Here is a 19536-nt window from a genome sequence, read left to right as displayed (position 1 = left end):
ATATTATCTCGCTCGAACATTCTCGATATATCGAATTGCGATATAAAAGCGCTAAATTTTAATAGTTTATAAATAAATATAAACAATTTGGTAATTCTAAATAATATTTCCCACGGGTTAAAGCGAAAATCTCTGAGATGAAAACAGGAAATTCTTTGTTAGAAGAATTGTCACACTTAAATAAATTCCAAACTTGTTGTGTTTATATATTACGAACGAAAAACATTTCTTAGAAATGTCGTAAATCTAGTAAAGTTAAAATAGAAATTGGATATTGAGTTTCTTCGGTCATAAAACCTAATCCTTCGAAGTAATGTAAAAAACATCTCAAGTGCCGTTTTCTAAAGGACAATGGAACATGTGTTCAACACATTTGTGACTGCAGGGATTGCAGTGGAATTTTAGAGAATACGAAATGTATAAAGAATCTGCGTTATAATTAATATTGATTAATTATATTATTAATAATTATTGTTATTAATTATTATTATTTAGAATACAGTATGTTATATGTTGTGAGATGATACTTCTTAAATGTGTGCACTGAAAGAAATTCTTAGTAGATTTGACTACTTTTTAACTACTTCCCACATAGCACAACTTTTCACTGTAAGGTTACCTGAGACGACATCTGTAGGGCTTGTAAGGTTATCAAGTAAGAGTGTGGTAAACACGATGAAGTCTAAAAACTTCCGCCTTACTGTAGCCTTACACATGAAAGTCACTGTAAGCTTACACAGTAAAGTCACTGTAAGCTTACACGGTAAGGTCATTGTAAGCTTACACAGTAAAGTTACCCTGCAGGGTAACTTTACTGTGTAAGCTTACAATGACCTTACCGTGTAAGCTTACAGTGACTTTACTGTGTAAGCTTACAGTGACTTTCATGTGTAAGGCTACAGTAAGGCGGAAGTTTTTAGACTTCATCGTGTTTACCACACTCTTAAGCTGCGGTTACACCTCTGCAGGCTGCCTGCCTGCGCAGGCAGGAGCAACGAGAGTAAGGGAGAAGTTTGAAGTCACTGACTCTCTTACTCTTGTACGTTACCATGACAACCTGCAGGCAGGCAGGCTGCCTGCAGAGGTGTAACCGCAGCCTTACTTGATAACCTTACAAGCCCTACAGATGTCGTCTCAGGTAACCTTACAGTGAAAAGTTGTGCTATGTGGGAATGGAGACTTACTCAACATTGCTCTGCCCTTTTCTGACTTCTAAACATGTCCAAAAATTGAACTAACTAAAACTTGTGATGAATTTTTTAAAACTGTTGGCGAAATCAAAGACATACTATACATGAAAAACTTCTATCAGATCCGAAGCAAACCCTGGTTCCATACATTTATTTCACGCAGAGAATGGATAACCTCTATAGGCAGAATGAGGAGTAACCATTACTCCTTAAACGCAAGCATGTACAGGAAGAACCTTGTAAGTTCTCCAGGATGTTCTTGTAACCCGAATGTGATACAAGATATAGATCATATCCTCTGGGCTTGTCCTAAATTTGATTTATATCGGAAACCACTACTAAAATCATTCTCCAAAGCTCTAAATTGCCCTCCTCCATTTCGCAGTATTCAGTTTTTAAGCAATCCAACACTCAGACTAGTATCACCTATATTTAGATTCTTAAAACTTTGTAATATAAAAGTCTAACTTTTATATGCTTCTACCAGGTATCATTTCAATTTTTTTTTTTTTTTTTTTTAATTAATTAATTATTGTTATTAATTATTATTTTTTTATTTTTTTTTATTAAAATTCTCTCCATGCGTTCACGAGTCTGTTCGATTGGTGCGGTGTCGTTCTCTCTCTCTCTCTTCAACTACGGTTGGAGAGAGAGGGAGATTGTGCGCAGCTTTATCTCCGAGTACGGTGTGGACTCGGTGGAGAGGCGGCTTGTTGTTTCAGATAGATCATGGCTGTATGTACAAGGCTTTAGTCCACAGTACGTTGCCAGTCGTGAGTTGTATTCAACCCATGACTATAAAAGCCTTTCTCTAAAGGCCTTTCTCCAATAGGATCCAAAAACTCTGCGAATGACTGCGTTGCGTTGATTTTAGCATGTGTTGCTATAGCAACCGACGCAGACGCAGAGTTTTTAAAACCTATTGGAGAAAGGCCTTAAAGGCCTTTCTCCAATAATCCCAAAACTCTGCGAATGACTGCGTTGCGTTGATTTTAGCATATGTTGCCATAGCAACCGACGCAACACAAAGTTTTGGGAACCTATTGGAGAAAGGCCTCAATAGGTTTTAAAAAGTGTGCGAAGGACTGCGTCTGCGTCGGTTGCTATAGCAACACATGCTAAAATCAACGCAACGCAGTCATTCGCACACTTTTTAAAACCTATTGGAGAAAGGCCTTAATAAGAAGAAGAAGAAGAAGATGAAAAGGTCTATAGCCTTATAATTGTTATTTCTAACAGTTATTGAGTTATTAATCGACGTAAATTGTTGTAAAGAATTTTTAAATAATTACAAATGACGAAAATAGTGCGTCAAATTTTAACTAATTTTAGACAGTATTAGATGACAACATCAAAAGATTCTTTTGTGAGCAGATTAAAAGGCGATTTATCGAAAAATATAAAATACTGACAGGTATCTAATCTTTCATTTTAATTTATTAAATAATTGAATATGAATTTATTTAATTTTATTATTATTATATATTTTCTATTAAACTTTCACATTCATCTCTTAAATAAGAAAGAATACAAATTATTTCCGCGATTATTTTTTAGTAATCTTATTCGCCTTTGAACTACAACAGATAATTTTGTGTTAGTAAATAAAAAAAAAAGTTTTGTAAATCGTTAAAAGGTTTCGTAAATTTCATTAAATTTGTATACGTTCAGTTGGTATAATTTTGCAAAAGTTTATAACCTAGAAATTAAAATTTAGATTAATTTTATATTTTTTATGATTAATTATATTATATTATTAGATTTTGACTATGGCCCTAGCTATGCAAATGACGACATTATTAACATCCTTGCCAACCAGGGATCTACTTTGGGAAATATCAAATTTAGCAGTGATGAAAGAAATGAAGGTTGCATTAAAAGAAACGACAAAAAGTGGGTTTCTCGTTGGTGGTGCTGTCATGTTATCGGGTCTTTTTGCCGGACCACCAGGAATATTGATTGGTAATTAAATAATTTAATCCATTTAATCATAAAAGTATACAACTTTAACAACTTTACAAATAAGTTTCAACATTCTCCATTCATTTTCATTTACATAATGTTTATTTACTTTCTCTGTTGGGATAATTTTTTAATTTAAAATTTTTAAAAAATCAGAGAAATTGAAAGTAGTTACAGAAATCAGGAAAAGTCAAAAAGTTCTATAAAAGTACTGTAAAAATATCAAAGTTTTAGGAATACTACAAAAATTCTCCTCATTGGTTAAAAGATGCATCTCAATAGATTAATTTATATGCAAAAGAAAAAAATATTGAACATTTTAAAGATTAAAATCAAAAACACTATAAACAAGTTGTTCATTTCATAAAATATATACCAATTGCTTAATTTTTCATTATAGATCATTTTCACAAGAATTAATTAAAATTTCGATACAGGAAAAAGTTATTTCAAAAAATACAAAAAAAATTTGTTTTCAAATTTTAAAAAAATTGTATAAAAAAAAATTTTGTAGATGAGTCATTTCATTATATTTCGACTAAAGTCGTTGCCGACTAATTTTAAAAAGTTATAATATTTTGCAGGAATGTTTTTTAAGATATTAGGATCACCGAACAAAACGAATTTTTAAAATATTTTTTATATTTATTGTAAAATAAGCATCTAAAGTATATGAAGTCGTAAAAACTGTCACATTTTCATCTATTAGAAAATATTAAAGAAAACACATAATTTACTATAAAAACGTAAAAAAATTATCAGAATTTATTAAGAATGAATTATTTTATTATTATAAATTGGTAGAAACAATTATAAATGAGAAATATTAAATAAAAAATGATTTTAAAGTTCACCTGGCAAATAACCTATTTTTGCAAATTTCATTCACCAAATGTGAGAAAGAGAAATTATTAAATTGAATAAAACCTTATGAGATATAAAGTACCTGTGATTAACTTTTAGTTTTTCTTAACACTTTCTTCCTTTTTTTCACAAATGTTAAAAAATAAGCAATTAAAACTGGCACTTTGCTTATTTTCACGACTTTAAAATGCAAATAACTTCTGCCCAGAAAAATGAAAAATTACGAAAATTGGGCAATAATTAATTGATCACTAGATACACTCACTGGAAAAAGATTTTCTTTGGTCCCGAAGCTATTTTCCGAATTAATTAACTTTAAACTTTTCACTATTTTTGTCAGGTTAATACATGTGTTTTTTAAAGGACGAAGTTGGCTCTTCTTGTTTAATCGTTTTGAACCAACATCAGTTTTAAGAGAACATTAATTTATAACTACATAATAATGAATATTGTTAACACTGTTTTGTAAAATACTTATTTTTTCATCACAAATAATTCCTAAATTTGAACCTGGAATTTTTAATATTTTTAACCTGGAAAACCTGGAAAAAGCCTGGAATATTGAAATCTAGATTTTGTGGCAACCATGATTACTATTTAAATGTTGTTTTGATTTTTTTCTAGTATTTTTGGGCATGTCAAGTGGAAAAAAGTCAATTGATTCAGAAGAAATCAATTCTAATGCTCTTGTTGAAGCTATTAAATTGTGTTTATTTGATAGTCATATTTTGGCGAATAAATATTATTATTTAGTATAGTATATTTATAATAATATATATATTATTAATATATTTAATTATTTCTACTAAACATAACGTTTTATGTCAAACTTATTAAATTTTAGCAATTTTTAATGAGTGTCTCACAACTGGAGACATTTTTTTTTTTTTTTGACAAAAGCGATGTGCTCGGAAAATGTATCGTAAAATTTTTTGAGTTCATCGAAACACTACACTTTCTTTTAATAAAAGTTGCGTATTTCTGTTACCTTTCGAACGGTGTATTTTATTTACAATTTCGTTTACCCGTTTACAATTTACGGGTCAAAAATAAAACCCGTCTCACAACTGGAGACTCTCCCCTACCATTTGTCAAAAGTTTCAAAAACACATATGTATTTTAAACAATTTTTTTCTATTAATCCCATTAAATGTCCATAATATATTATATGGAAATGGAAACTAGAAAAGTTAAGCTTTATTTTCATATAATTTTGATAAAAATCGACGGGGGGGGGTGTTTTGAGATATTAAGAGTTTTTTAACCTTTCAAACAGAAATTTCTCTAAGAAATTGAGAGAAATTTAAAAAATAAAAATAGCAATAGATACTTCATGAAATTCTCTACAAATAATTTAATTTTTATATAATAAAATTTATTAGAAAATCGCTCTCCTTGCGATTGGTTTTTCTCGGTGAAATAGTTTGAAATGAAATGCCTCATATATTCTAGATGAAAATGAGTCCATATAACTTTCTTTTGAAAAATTGAAAATCGTCACGAATGTGAAGCTTCCTTATGAGGAAGCAAAAAGTGATTTTTTTTAAAAGGAATAAATAAATCTATGACGTATTTTAATTAAATTTTTTATTCTATAATTTCATTACCAAACAACTTTTTAAAAAATTACACAAAAAGATTTCAAAAGAGTTATGGTAATGGTTCAAAATAGTCTAATTGATTTATATAATTTGATTGTTGTACAGAAAAAGTTCAACAACGCCAAAATTTAATAGGATGAAAAAGAAGTTTAAACTTAAATTTTAAAGGCAAATTCAGCATTTTTTCGTTCTTCTGCACAGGAGTCATAAGTGATAAAAATAACCAAAAATGAGCAAATCGTCAATTTAAAGGTAAATTTTTTTATATTTTTGCAATATAAAAATAAAAAGTCATCATAAGAAAGTATTTTTTCAACTAACATTTTGAACTTTTTTATACATTAATCAATTAATATAAGTCAATTGGGTCATTTTAAACAAGTATGAATAAAGCAATTTATATTATCATAATTGTTTTAATATACACTCAAATCTCGCTATAACGACCTTCTCTATAACGAGCGCTCTCTATAACGAGGGCTCTGTCTCTCGGTATAGCGAGAAAAATTTCCTCCTGATTACCCCCACTATTTATAAACAAATGCACATTCAGTTGGATTAAATTTGGTTAAAATCAATATTATTTATATAAAATAAAAATAAAAAAAGTCATAAAAAGTCACTTCTTATTTGAAATTATATCAATGAGTCGAATATCTTCAAAATTTTAGCTTATATAAATTTCTGTATGTTAAAGTTCAAATTAAACTAGGTTACGTTTGTAATTTTGACATTATAAAAATTGTAAACACTAAAAAAAAATGAATGAAGAATTGCGCTCGTAATAGAGGGAGACTTGACTCCCGAACTTCTCGTTATAGCGAGATTCGAGTGTATTTTTATTAAATTTTAATAGCTGTCAAATAACTTATTTTCTACCCAGTTCAATTTTTAATTCAAATTTCAATTTAAATACTAAAAATAATAATTTATTTATAAAATAATTGCCTAAAATGTCAATATATGTTAGATACTTTAGATACATTATTTAGATTATAATTATTTTAAAAATGTTTAATAAATTTTAAAGAGTTTTTAAGCATGCGCATGCAGAATTGTATTTTATATTAAGTTTACCTGTTTACGTCCTCATAAAATTTCACATTTCTCAGCAATATGTTTCTTTATCTTAGTCAAATTTTTTGCCAGTAAAAGAAACTTACGTTCTCTTTTTTTTCTGCAATGCAATGCTCGTAAGTGTAAGACCATTGCTGGAATGTCAAATATTTGCACAATGCAAAAATATGGGAGTCGGTTTCGGACCACCCCCATTATTTTCACAAAATGTTTTGCCGAACACTTATGTCAATGGAATCAATTTCATTTGAATATTGTACATTGAATTCAAGGTCATAAAGTCGATAAAGACTTTATTGGTATGGGCAATTTTACTAGTGGCATAATCTCCCCTATTAATTTTTTTATTTTTTCTAGTACAATTTGAACTGTATTTTCGTCTTGTCATTTTTTCAAACGAGAAGGTTAAGATTAATAAAAAACAAATATTACATAATACCTATTAAGTGCGTTTTTTATCTCATCAAGTACTTGGCTTTTTCACCCCTTTTTTTATTTTCTTTCATACCATTTTTACAATAAGCTATAACTCTGGTCTTCAAAAGGTTAAGTATAGTTTTCTCTTTATGTAAAAGCATTTACTTTTATTTTCCCTTCACTTAAACAAGTTGTAATACACTACCGTCCGTGAGTATCAGGATGCCCCTTTTTTCATGAGTGGAAAAATACTTAAAACGTAGAAAATAAGAATAACAAAAATTTTTCGTATTTTTTTCCTGAAAGCTAATGAAATTATGAAACGACTGACACCTTATCGAAGAATTTTCGTTGACTTTTCTGTCAGATACAGAAAAAATACTGGATTTTGCATGCTTTTCGTAATTTTAAATATGTTCATTTAATAGATATACTAAAATTCAAAAAAGCTTTTTAATTACTTAATTATTTAATTTAAAAAAAATTTTTTTTTGAAAAAGTGTCAATACGTTTTTCAAAATTTTTTTATCCGACTTTCACAGTTTCAAATTTTTTTGGAAAAATTTATATCACAATACCATTAATTAATTTAGATTCTACATTGAATAGAGATTGAAACAAGACCAAGAACGCTAAAAAAGTTCATTAGTTTTCGAGAAATTAAAAAATTACGAAAAGCATGCAAAATCCAGTATTTTTTCTGTATCTGACAGAATAGTCAACGAAAATTCTTCGATCAGGTGTCAGTCTTTTCATAATTTCATTAGCTTTCAGGAAAAAAATACGAAAAATTTTTGTCATTCTTATTTTCTACGTTTTAAGGATTTTTCCACTCATGTAAAAAGGGGCGTCCTGATACTCACGGACGGTAGTGTATGTTTGAAAAGTACACCGAGATTTTTTTGTGCAGAGCAACTCAAAAATTAAAATCCAAAAAAAAACTATAATATTATAGATACAACAGCCAAACGAGAATCAAAAGTTGCGTGTTACCTAATGAAACTTATATTCTAAATGTCTATGGTAAAACAGTTGAATAGTTTTCATAGAAAACTCAAATGGTTTTTAGTGTTTTTTTGTAAATAAAGGGGTTCAATTATTGTCGAGTATGTTGACAAATTATATTCTTTGAAATGAACAATGACAAATTAATATTTGTTATTTATTATGTGTTGTAAATGTAAATTTGTTCCTTCCCCCAGTCTAATCAATTTTAGTTAGAAAGAATACTTATTGATTCTTTAAAAAATTTATAGAATTTTTTCTTCTAATAATACATAATTGTTCTTCTTTTTCTAAATGAGCAACCTTTGAAGCTCGGGTTATTTCATCGGGTGCAGGGAAAAAGTCAAAATTCTTTTCGGAAATCAGAAAAAATTCGGGTAACCAAATAAAATTTTCAACAACAGTTGTTCCGAAAATTCATTACAAATAATAGAAAAATAGTCTTTTAAAAACCTATAAATTCTGTTCTTTACCTAATGAAAATAAACTTTAATTGTACAACTAATATTGTAATAGCAATTAATATTAAAAGAGTAATATTGTTTCAGGTGGTGTTGCTGGCAGTTGTTTAGCAGCGTACTTAGCACAAAATAAATTTAAAACAGTACCCGAAATATTTAACGAAGACCTCACTGATGAACAAAAGGAGAAACTTGCCGATGAATTGAGAAAATGTCTTACGGCACAAAATATTTTTACAATCGTCGAACTGGGGCTTCGTTTGCAAAACAATGACTTACTTATGGAAGCAATAGTGCAAATTGTTAGACAATTTATCACATCAGATTTAGCTTTAAAACTTATGTGACTTTTAATATTTTACAAGTTTTTATAAGAAATTCCAAAATATAACAAAATATAATTATGTAATTATACAATATCTACTTAAAGTATAATATTTTTTCTAATTCAAATTTAAAAAAAAGTCATTAAGTGAAAAATAATATATGCAACATTTTTATTACAAAAACATGTAAATAACGGGAAAATATAGATTAGTAAATATTTATATTTTAATAAAATAAAAATATTTTAAAATTTAAATTTACTTTAACACTTATTTATATATATCTAGGTATAAACCTATTCACTTTATTTTTTGTATACCTACTCGTTTGTTAGTATTTAATAAAATCACATTTATTAATAATAATAATAATTTTTTTTTTATTAAAATTTAATTACATTTATTGCAATTCAATTTCTAAATTCTTTTTACAATAAAAGAAAATTGAGTTAAGTATGTTTGAACTTTAGATATTTTATTAAAGTAATAATATAATTCATTATAAAACGTGTTTTTAACAAGTTTGATTTGGGAAAACAAAAAACAGGATGCGTAGTTTCTTGTATCATAGTTCTAAGTGTCAACTACAAGTAGAAAAGTACAATTACAAATGTACACTTTATAAACGACATTTACCACTAATATAAAGAAAAAAAATTGCTCTTTACTGCACGGAGAGAAATCTGTTGCTCTTAGCGCATGAGGAGGTCGTACTAAAAGCGCATACACACCACCATGCGTAAGTTGCAAGAAATCCATGCTGATTTTTCATGGATTTGAGCAACTGTGGCACAAGTGGGCACAAAGCTGTGCAAAGTTAACACCGGCCTTTGCAAAATTAGGTACAGACGTCTATGCGAAAAACGAACCAACATGTCTCTACCATTATTCGTAACACATTTCTCTCCGTGTGTAAAGCTGATAATTAATGTAGAAAGAAAAATAATATTCTTCTATACAAGATTGGCAAATAATTCTTCTTTTTAATCACATAATTTTTAGTTTATTCGAAAAATGTAATAGAGTTTCAATACCAAAACGTAAAGTGAAACTAAAAAGAATAAACTATCAATATAGTTTTAAACAAAAAGGGTTTTGAGTTCTGTTTTTAGTTTGAAATTGTCTAACATTGAACCCATACTAAATTGCTATTCATTAACGTTTGTCGCTTGTGATTTGACATGCACGGGTTGTGCTTCAGAAATTTTCGAATTAACTGTCGCCAAAAGTTCTGGCGATAAATCGACTGGTGTCATATTTTGTTCGGAATTTGGATCGTTTGCATTATAATCTTTACTTACCATATAAACCTGTACGACAGTTTTTCCTGGTTCGCCAGGTGATTCACGAGTTATAATAACTAAAGAACCGGGCTCAATATCTTTCATATTGGGAATGACGTTCGAAATAATGTCATGCGACTGTGACTCAGATCGTTCGGTTTCTGGGGTATTTTTCAATTCCGATTCTTGTGCTTTTGACTCGTCAGCATCGGAATAATCGGACGATTCAATATTTGGTGCTTGTAATTTTCGTCTCTTTGGCAATCGTCCCGATCTCGTTGGTTTCACATTATAAATTTCCATGTCCTCCGTATCGCTACTAGATTCATTTGTCTCATCATAAACTGACAATGAATTTAGGGATTTACGCTTACGTCTCGTTCGTCTCGATTTTTTCTGTGAGTCCTCGTTTCTCGATTCGCCGGAGCTTAAATCGCCGTCGATATCCTCGTCCCCAGAATTTCCGAGTTCTTCGATACTTCCAATCACGAAGCCTGGAATTAAAATGTATAAGTGTATGAGTAAAAAAAATATTATATTATAAATAATGAGTAAAAATCATTTTTATGTTTTGAATTATAAAATTATAATTAACTTACGACACTTGGAGGGACGTTTCGATTTCTGTTTTTTAGCCACTTCCGTTTTCATTTTTAAGGCCTCCGCTTCTTTTCTTTCATTTTCCGCAAAAATCTCTGTAAGAAAAATTCTATTATTTAAAAACGAAGATGTAAAATTACAGTCGAAATCTGCAGAATTAAAAATTACACATAATTTTTCGAAAACTAAAATTTTCGTTCTTTATAGTAAATTTTTTATTTATCCGAAAAGTAAAGAATCGATATCATCTTTTGATATACATGTTACGGTCGCGAATTCAATAATAATTATCATGGATATTTCAAATCAAATAATAGTGCATTTATAAATTACATTTGCTTGACATTTACTACACGTTTATTATGAATTCTAAATAACGAAACTGTAACAAAATTTTCAGTTTTAAACTACTTATTGAATTATATTTATAAAACTAGCTGCGATACCCGTCTTCGACGGTTTATTAGTTATTGTTATTCCTACTTATATATTAATAGCTACGATACCCGTCTTCGACGTGTTTCTTAGTATTTTTAAAGTTTTCCATATTGAGTATTGATTAGTATTTAACCAACTACATTAAACTAATTTTCTTGATGATTATTAATATTAATTGATGAAGAAGAAAACGAAATTTTAAGGAAAGTAAAAAGATAATGTTTAGAATTTTTAAAATCGCCCTAAGTGTGAAAACCATCATTGCTTAATAACGGCCCAGTACTGGCAAAGTTGGCACCTCGTCTTGGCCGATATTATTGGGACGACTCTCGTGGTGTTAATTACGGTTGGACGTCGGCAGACGCTAATGGCCCAATATTGACTGCCATTACTTACCCAGTATTGTCAAAAAACAAAAACTAATATAAATTATTACATTTTTTATTAATTAACTAATTAATTTATCATATTTATACGGCTATTATTCCACTCTGTTACTCTGACGTGAAATCAAGAAAGCATAATGGTTTTATAAGCTACACTATTTATCGATATTGTGATATTATTGGGGCGAGGTACGTCAAAATTGTAAAAATTGATGGCAATTGTATTTTGCCATCATAGCAGATACAAAATTTTTGCTATTAATGTGCCATTACTGATCCGAGCAGCGTCCCAATATTCTTAAACTGAAATTACCAACGTTTATTCGACGAAAATTTTTACTTTAGCTAATTGCTAATTTTAATATTAACAGCCCATTAAAAAAATTACGAAAGGATCACGGATTTCCCGAAATTACTGGAAATTCAACTAGATTATTGTTTCCTGACCACGCAAGCATTTTTTTTCTCTTAATAATAATATCTCTTAATAATCAGAAGCCATTTAAAAAAATTGCAAGAGGATTCAATGCGAGGAAAGTAGTGATTTTTATTTTTTTGTTACGGTTTTTCCAAAACTCCCGGAATTAAGTTTTATCCAACACTTTCGATTACAACTTGCCATCATAGATAGAAAAGTTTAGCCTAATAATCTGATAGTAATGTGCCACTATAGATCCGTGCTAAGTTTCGTTACCAGCAATGAGACGTTTTGAATGCCAATATTGGCCCAGTAATTTTTGCCAGTTTTCTGCAGACATTCACTGAAAAAATTACATTCTAATTTTAAGAAAATCTTCTTAAATATGCGCCAAGAATATTCCCCACTTAAATTAAGTGGGAAATATTCTTACAATAAGAAGAACATTATTATTAAAAGAATATTTCCCACTTTATTTAAGTGGGGGAATATTCTTGGCGCATATTTAAGAAGTTTTTCTTAAAATTAGAATGTAATTTTTTCAGTGTTGACGGGCCCGTTTTGCAGTCTTGGAATTTCACACTTGGAGCTTATAAAAAACCATTTATTAGCTTTTTTTCCGAGAAGCACCACGTGGAGGTAACCACTATTAGTTGTTTTTGGCAAGTTTTTAAATCCCGTGCAGAAATTGCCCTAACAGGGCCCTGACCCCGCATGAAACCATGAACCCGACCGGGACCTGACCTGGCAGCTCGTCAAATCAGGCTTTGCGCCATGGCGCCGGCCGGGTTCCTTGTTTCACCCAGGTCTGGACCCGGCCAGGCCCCTGTCAAAATTTCTACTCGGGATTATTTTCCAGGAGCTTAGTAAAACTAAAAAAATTCTTGTTAATTAAATTCGATAAAAAATATGAAACATTTTCATTTCAGTATTACTAAATTATCTTGGATCATAATTTGTAAAAACAAAAAACATCTTATTTAAAAGTAATAAGTAGGTAAAATAAAAAAAATTAGATATTAATATTTTCAATTTTTATAGGTAAAAATATTTAAACTTTTAAATTTTAGATTTAAAATTCCTATTTTTTTCTATTTTTATGATAAAATTGAAATTAAAATTACCAAGAAAACAAATTAATTAATTAATTAGAAAATATCAATACCAACTTAATGCAAGAATTAATTAATATTTAACCCTTTGAGTAGCAGTGATACATTTAATTCATATGAACATTTTTTTGTTAACTTCTGCATAACTTTCTTGATTTTAAAAACCGAATATTGAAACAATTTTTTTGGTCCAATGAGGCAAATTTCTTGCTTTAAATACTGGTCTTTAAATAAAAAAAGTTTAATAACTTTCCATAAAAAGCTTGTTTAAAAATCAAGAATCATCATTTTTGTAGAAAAAATTTGATCAGAAAAAACGAAAAAAATTTCAAAATACGTCTTTTTTTGAAATTTTAGTATAGAAATGGGTTGTATTTATCTAAAAAAGTTAGCTAAGGATAGTTTTGCATCCATTTTATAAATAATAAAAATTTGTCATTTTTTTGATTTTTCGAATTTTTTGAAAAAATGTCGTAACTTTCGTTCACAGAAATTTTTTTTTTACTTTTTTCGAATTCTCATGTCTCAAAACGAAAAAATATATAAAAATTTTCAAGCTTGGAGCATTGTACAGACAGAAGTCTGATTCTATTAATATAGATAGATAGATTTAATTACTAATAAATGAATGATTAATATTATTTGATTGAATAAATAGTTTTGTGTATAAAAAGTAAGAAATAAATATTATTAATATTATTTATCAGTTATTTTTTGACCAAATTTATTTATAAACCGTAAATAAATAATTTTTAAACATTAGCATTGTTATTAAATATTTTTAAGTTTAAATAATTTTTTTACTGAAAATCTAGTGCAATAGAAAAAATTTTAAGACAAACTTAGAAATAATTATTTAAATAAATAAAATTTTCGTTGCTTGATTTGTTTCTGAAAAATCCTACAAAAATTTCTAACAGTGTATAAAAGATGCACCTGCAAGACAGGATAACTGAATCGTCTTTTTTTATTCGTAAATAACATTGCCCAAAATTAAGTGGGCAATGACGACATTGCCCGGGCATTACTGACTATGCCCGGGCACTGTCACATTTTACTAAATTTTGTTAAAAATACCCGGGCAATGTCGACAATGCCCAGTGGCCGTGGGCATTGTCGACAATGTCCAGTGACTGTGGGCATAGTCGACTTTGCCCGGGCATTGTCGACAATACCCAAGAATCGACAATGACCGTAACATACATATAATATAAACGTAATTTTTTTATTTTTCTTATTAGAAAAATACTAAATATCTTTCCATTGTTATTATATTTTCTCTTACCCATTTCCTCCTTTAAAAGATCTTGATCGAAAACCTGACACTTAAGGGCCTGTTCAATTAATTGTCTATTTGTTTTTTCCTCCTTTTTAAATTTGAGTTTCAATTCTTGTCGCGTTCTCTTTGGGAAAAATCTTTGCATTAAAAGAAAATCAGTGCCAATATTACTGAGTGCTTTATAAAATCGTAAAGTGTCCCATTTTGACCAGTCTTTGCTTTTTTGACGTCGCTTATAAAAACCACCTCCATTCGTTTCATCGTGTACAATTGGTCCAGATCTATTCTTTTGCTCGGTTCGCTCGATTATTAAACTCTTTTCATCGACAATCAATTGTCCATCGGGACCAACTTTCACTCGAGGAACGGGCATTGCCGTTGGTTGCTCTTCTTCCTCCTCCTCCTCCTCCTCCTCGTCATCATTTTCCTGTTGATCTTCCGCGGCATTTCTGTAATTTTTAATATTATTGAGTTAATCCAAATTTTTATTTTTATTTCAAGTTGAAATAATTTCAAGTTTTATTAATGTTAATTGGATAATTAATTAGTTACTTTTAGTACATTATTTTTACTAATTTATTTTTAATCAATAATTAATTTTAAAAAACTCAAAAATTCCTACCAATTATAAATCCATAAATTTAATTTAAAACTATTAAAAAATTAATTTCCTTATTTAGTTTTACTACCTAAACTAAATTTTTAAAAATTGATTTAAATTTAAAAAATTGGGAAAAATCAAATTTGATTTGTACAAATAATGAAATTTCAAAACAACTCACGAGCTAACGGACATTTTTCTGGCGGCCGCTGAATTTTCCGATCTTGTCATTGGATTTGTAACTGGATTATAATAAATCAAATCGTACATTGTCAATTTAGTTCGATCGGGTGTTTTGTTCTCGTGTTTAAGCATAAATTCCCTTCGTGCATCGGCTAATTTTTTTGCTGATTCCGAAACTGTTAATCGTCTCTTCTGTTGGCCGACTTTTATTTTTGAAATATTATGAGCACCACTTGATAGCTCCTTGTTACTTTGTACAGAACAAATTGAATCGTTTCTTACACGCATGGGAGTAGATGATGATTTTCTACTGTCGTCTTCAGATTCACTTGCACTCGCCCCACTTCCTTGAATGCTATTTTTTCGTATTCTTCCGCCACTGTCGAGTCGTGGAACCGGTCGCATAAAGCACGAACGATTCGCAATTTGTTTTGAAGAATTCACTGTAATTTCACATTTTTTAAAATTCAAAATATGTTTAAAAAAAGCTAAATAAAAATATTAGTAACAAAATTAATCAAAACTGCTTCTCTAATAATAATTATTTACTTGCGGATTATATTAATAATCATAATGTAATACGGATATAAAATAAAATATGTAATTAAAATAGAAAGCGCTACCAAGCAGGGTGGACTTATCAATTATTTGAGATGTTTCCTCATAGGGTTCAAAAGACAAATTTAAAAAAATTGTTTACACTCTTGAACAGTCCCTAAATAACTTGTAAAGTTTAAAAATGTTCAATTTATATTTTTTGATAAAAGGTTTCATTAATCTTAATATTCAGAACTCATGAATCGTTTAATAATAAATATATTCTATACCTTCAACATGCGAACTCAAAGTTTCTTGAGTATCTTGATCACTTTGATTTTTGTCAACATTATCATCTCTATTCGCTGTAATTTGTTTCTCAGTTTCGTTATTCGAATCATTTGGTTCATTAATAATTTGAATATTGTTGGAATTTTCTATCTTATTATTATCCTGACTAATTTCAATTTTTCGACTTTGCTCAATATTTTCAACAAATTCTTGTTTCATATTATGTAATTCAATTGTGATTTCTGCATCATTCTCAGTCTCCACAACAGAATTTGCTGATTTTTCAGACTCATTTTGTTTATTGTCAGTGTTAGTATTTGAAATAGAAATCGAATTTGCAGATTTCCCCCCGTCAAAATTAGAATTTGAAATTGACTCATTTGATGGAGGATGCAAACTTTGTTTATCTGCATCTGAAGGCAAATTATTTGAATCGTCGGCTTTTGCTTGCTCTTGTAATTTTCGACGAATTGGCACAGTCGCCTGTACTTTTAAACGAGCACGTCGCATTTCTGATTTTTTTATGACATTTACGACATTTACAAATGAAAATCTGGAAAAAAGAAAATTTTAGTAACAATTTTGTTTTTCACATAACATTATTTACTTATTATGTTAAAATAAAATATGTTATCTTCGCTAAACAACGAAATTCGTTAAATTGTTTTCTCAAAAAAAGAAATAAATATTATATGATAATGCTATTTTTTTATGTACATAGAATAAAAATATTTTATATTGAGCAGATACTTATGTTGACAGATGGAAAGTTTACCTATATTACATATTCATGTTTTTTATACACATGTAGTTTATTACAAAATAAAGTTGTTCTTGTTTTAAATTTATTACTAACCTGATGAAAGAATAATAACTGATTTTTTTATGAGATAGACTTTTAACTGAAATCAGGAAAAATAGTGAAACAAATGCATCTCGAAGTCACATTATTCGCAAATAAAGGAGTAACAAACACAAACGTGCATTGCATGTAGGTTATGTTGATGTAACTTTCGTTCTTTTGCGTTATGCTTACGTTCCTTGTTTCTAGGAACATTTGGTATTCTTTTTTCAGAAATACTAGGGGTGCGACCGTCTGTACCAAAAACATGGTAAGTTCTCAAATGCGCCACTGGACAAAGGCAGGCCCCACATTTGTCATATCTGAGGAAAGTGAAAAGTTTGTTCGAGAGATGGAGCAGGTGTTCTTGGTATAGAAATTAGTCAAGTGAATTCAATTTCTTGCCAATTTCGCTCCGTATAGTGAAAATAAATTTAAGTGAATGGTTAATTAAATGGAAATTAATTAATTGTTCTATATCAATTGCGAATAACATTTTTTAAGTAAGTTGCTCTTTTTATTTTATATTAATAATAATAATAATAATAAATATTATTATTATTGTTTAAAGAAATGTGGAAATTTTTTTTAATAACTAATTTATGAAACATTTTATTTTTAAATCGTTTTTATTTATATTTTTTCTTTGGAATAATTTAATAATTCCTTTAATAATAAGATTTTTTGATATTTTCAAAAGCTCTTTATTTTTATAGAATTAGTTTGTATTTTAATTAAATAACGAGATTAAGAATTCTTTATTGTATTATACTTAATTTTACTTTCATAATTATAAATTAATTGCATTTATTTTAAACTTAGAAAGTACTTAAATTTTCTTGAAGACAAATAAAATATAATTTATTAACAATTGTAATATTGAATATAATTCTATTTTCTAATTTGAATTTCATTTAATTAATTTTTTAAATTAGCTAAAGTAAAAGTTTTTCTGAATTCACGTTCATACTTTTAGAAATGATAAGGGTGCGATCCCATGTGAGCAGAATACGTCGACCGAAAACAGAAAACCATGAGAGTAAAAAGAACAACAATATCTACCTATCTCTTTTGCACTCATGATTTTATGATTTCGGTTGACGTATTCTGCTCACATGGGATCGCACCCTCAGACTTCTTATAAAGTTTCAAATATTACGGAAGTTTAGAAAAATTATTCCAATTTTTATTTTATAATTAATGGTATTTATATTAAAAACAGTAATATTTTGAAAAATAATTTTTTTTTGTAATATATAAAAAAAGCAGGCTTCGCACTCATCTACTAAAATCTATACTATTTACTCCTTTTTTTGTCAAATTTCTGACACTAAATTATAATTATAATTGTTATTGAAAATTCTTTTAAACAATTGGAAATTGAAGAATGCTCGCAATGTTTTTTAATATTAAATTACCATGTATTGATGCGCAAAACTCCAAGGATTAATTTCAAAAAAGACAAATCAGTAAACTCCAATATTATATAGAAATTGTGTAGAATTTTCTGTCAAAATGCAGCCGAAAATCGACTTTTAATCTTAAAAATCCGCTTGGAAGCGTAAAGTTTTCAACAAAACAAGAGAAGATCTTATTTATATTCGTTTGCAATTTTATTTTTTTCCTGGAGCTCGAGTCGATTGTCGTCTGCATTTTGGCAATAAAATAATTTTTTTGCCAATAAATTTATATTCTTAATTATATTACAATTTTTATACTCACTTTATAATTTTTCTATAGTTATTAATATAATTTTTCTATAATTTTTCTATAGAATAATGCAATTTGTAATTGTTTTTGTTTAATATTTTTGAGAGATAGGATAGATATTAATTTAGCAATAATAGAGGGGTAAATAAGGATTTTATTTTAAAAAATTTAATTGACGAATAAAGTTACAAAATTTGGTCGAAAAATTGAGATTAAATTTTAACATATTTTTTAAAACTTTTAATTACATTATTTGGCTTTAATATAATTTTTAAAATTGTAACGGTCTGTGATGCCTAATTATTTATAACTTTTTTTATCGTCACTACATCTTAAGGCTCGATTTTAATCATCAGAGCTTCACTTTGATCGGAATCTAAAAAAAAGAAGTCACATATTTTAAGAGGTTAAAATAATGAAATATTTATAGAATTCAATACCATTGTCAAATAATTAATAAATTATTACTCTTTCTCAGGCTTCGCACTCGACAATTACTTTTAAAAAAGTAGCAGAAAGTAGCTTTAAATCTGAAAATAGTAGTAAAAAGTAGCGATCGAAAAATTAAAATTTGACGATTAAAAAAATCTCGTTTTAATCGAATCACAAAAAATTGATTGAGAATAATTTTTTTTCAATCATTAGAGGATTTAAACTAATGTAATTTGTGAAAATGTATCTTTTAGTGTCAGAAATTTGACAAAAAAAGGAGTAAATAGTATAGATTTTAGTAGATGAGTGCGAAGCCTGCTCTTTTTATATATTACGTTTCCAAAAAAAATTATTTTTTAAAATATTACTGTTTTTAATATAAATACCATTAATTATAAAATAAAAATTGGAATAATTTTTCTAAACTTCCGTAATATTTGAAACTTTATAAGAAGTCTTATCATTTCTAAAAGTATGAACGTGAATTCAGAAAAACTTTTACGTTAGCTAATTTAAAAAATT

General features: G+C 28.3%; 2 protein-coding genes across 3 annotated transcripts; one reads left to right on the top strand and one right to left on the bottom strand.

Moving 5' to 3' along the window:
* The first annotated feature begins 2343 nt into the window (after positions 1–2343).
* LOC122505423 (protein C19orf12 homolog) lies at positions 2344–9129 on the top strand. Its single transcript, XM_043617033.1, has 3 exons — positions 2344–2604; positions 2951–3152; positions 8665–9129. Exons 2-3 carry the CDS (start codon positions 2960–2962, stop codon positions 8922–8924), a joined length of 453 nt encoding a protein of 150 aa, XP_043472968.1. The 5' UTR covers positions 2344–2604; positions 2951–2959; the 3' UTR covers positions 8925–9129.
* A 228-nt stretch (positions 9130–9357) lies between these two features.
* LOC122505417 (transcription factor TFIIIB component B'' homolog) lies at positions 9358–17048 on the bottom strand. Of its 2 annotated transcripts, none has more exons than XM_043617023.1 (6): positions 16807–17048; positions 16031–16584; positions 15202–15646; positions 14426–14868; positions 10786–10881; positions 9358–10680 (listed from the first exon to the last, which is right to left on the bottom strand). In XM_043617023.1, the coding sequence occupies exons 2-6, from the start codon at positions 16539–16541 to the stop codon at positions 10052–10054; spliced, it is 2124 nt and encodes a 707-aa protein (XP_043472958.1). In that variant the 5' UTR covers positions 16542–16584; positions 16807–17048; the 3' UTR covers positions 9358–10051. The 2 variants fall into 2 exon arrangements, with proteins under 2 accessions (XP_043472958.1, XP_043472957.1); XM_043617022.1 differs by having other exon boundaries at positions 16888–17047.
* Positions 17049–19536: the final 2488 nt, after the last annotated feature.

This window comes from Leptopilina heterotoma, unplaced genomic scaffold, assembly GCF_015476425.1.
Source record: "Leptopilina heterotoma isolate Lh14 unplaced genomic scaffold, ASM1547642v1 Lhet_358, whole genome shotgun sequence".
Lineage (NCBI taxonomy): Eukaryota > Metazoa > Arthropoda > Insecta > Hymenoptera > Figitidae > Leptopilina > Leptopilina heterotoma.
The sequence above is the reverse complement of the archived record's forward strand: the minus strand, read 5'-3'. Positions and strand labels throughout refer to the sequence as shown.

Bases quoted from the DNA above. Each gene is read 5' to 3' on its own strand.
- LOC122505423 (XM_043617033.1), top strand. From the start codon at position 2,960: ATGGCCCTAGCTATGCAAATGACGACATTATTAACATCCTTGCCAACC. The intron at 3,153-8,664 runs GTAATTAAATAA...ATATTGTTTCAG, and splicing joins ACCACCAGGAATATTGATTG to GTGGTGTTGCTGGCAGTTGT.
- LOC122505417 (XM_043617023.1), bottom strand. From the start codon at position 16,541: ATGCGACGTGCTCGTTTAAAAGTACAGGCGACTGTGCCAATTCGTCGA. The intron at 15,647-16,030 runs GTATAGAATATA...GTGAAATTACAG, and splicing joins TTTGAGTTCGCATGTTGAAG to TGAATTCTTCAAAACAAATT. The intron at 14,869-15,201 runs GTGAGTTGTTTT...TAAAAATTACAG, and splicing joins AGAAAAATGTCCGTTAGCTC to AAATGCCGCGGAAGATCAAC.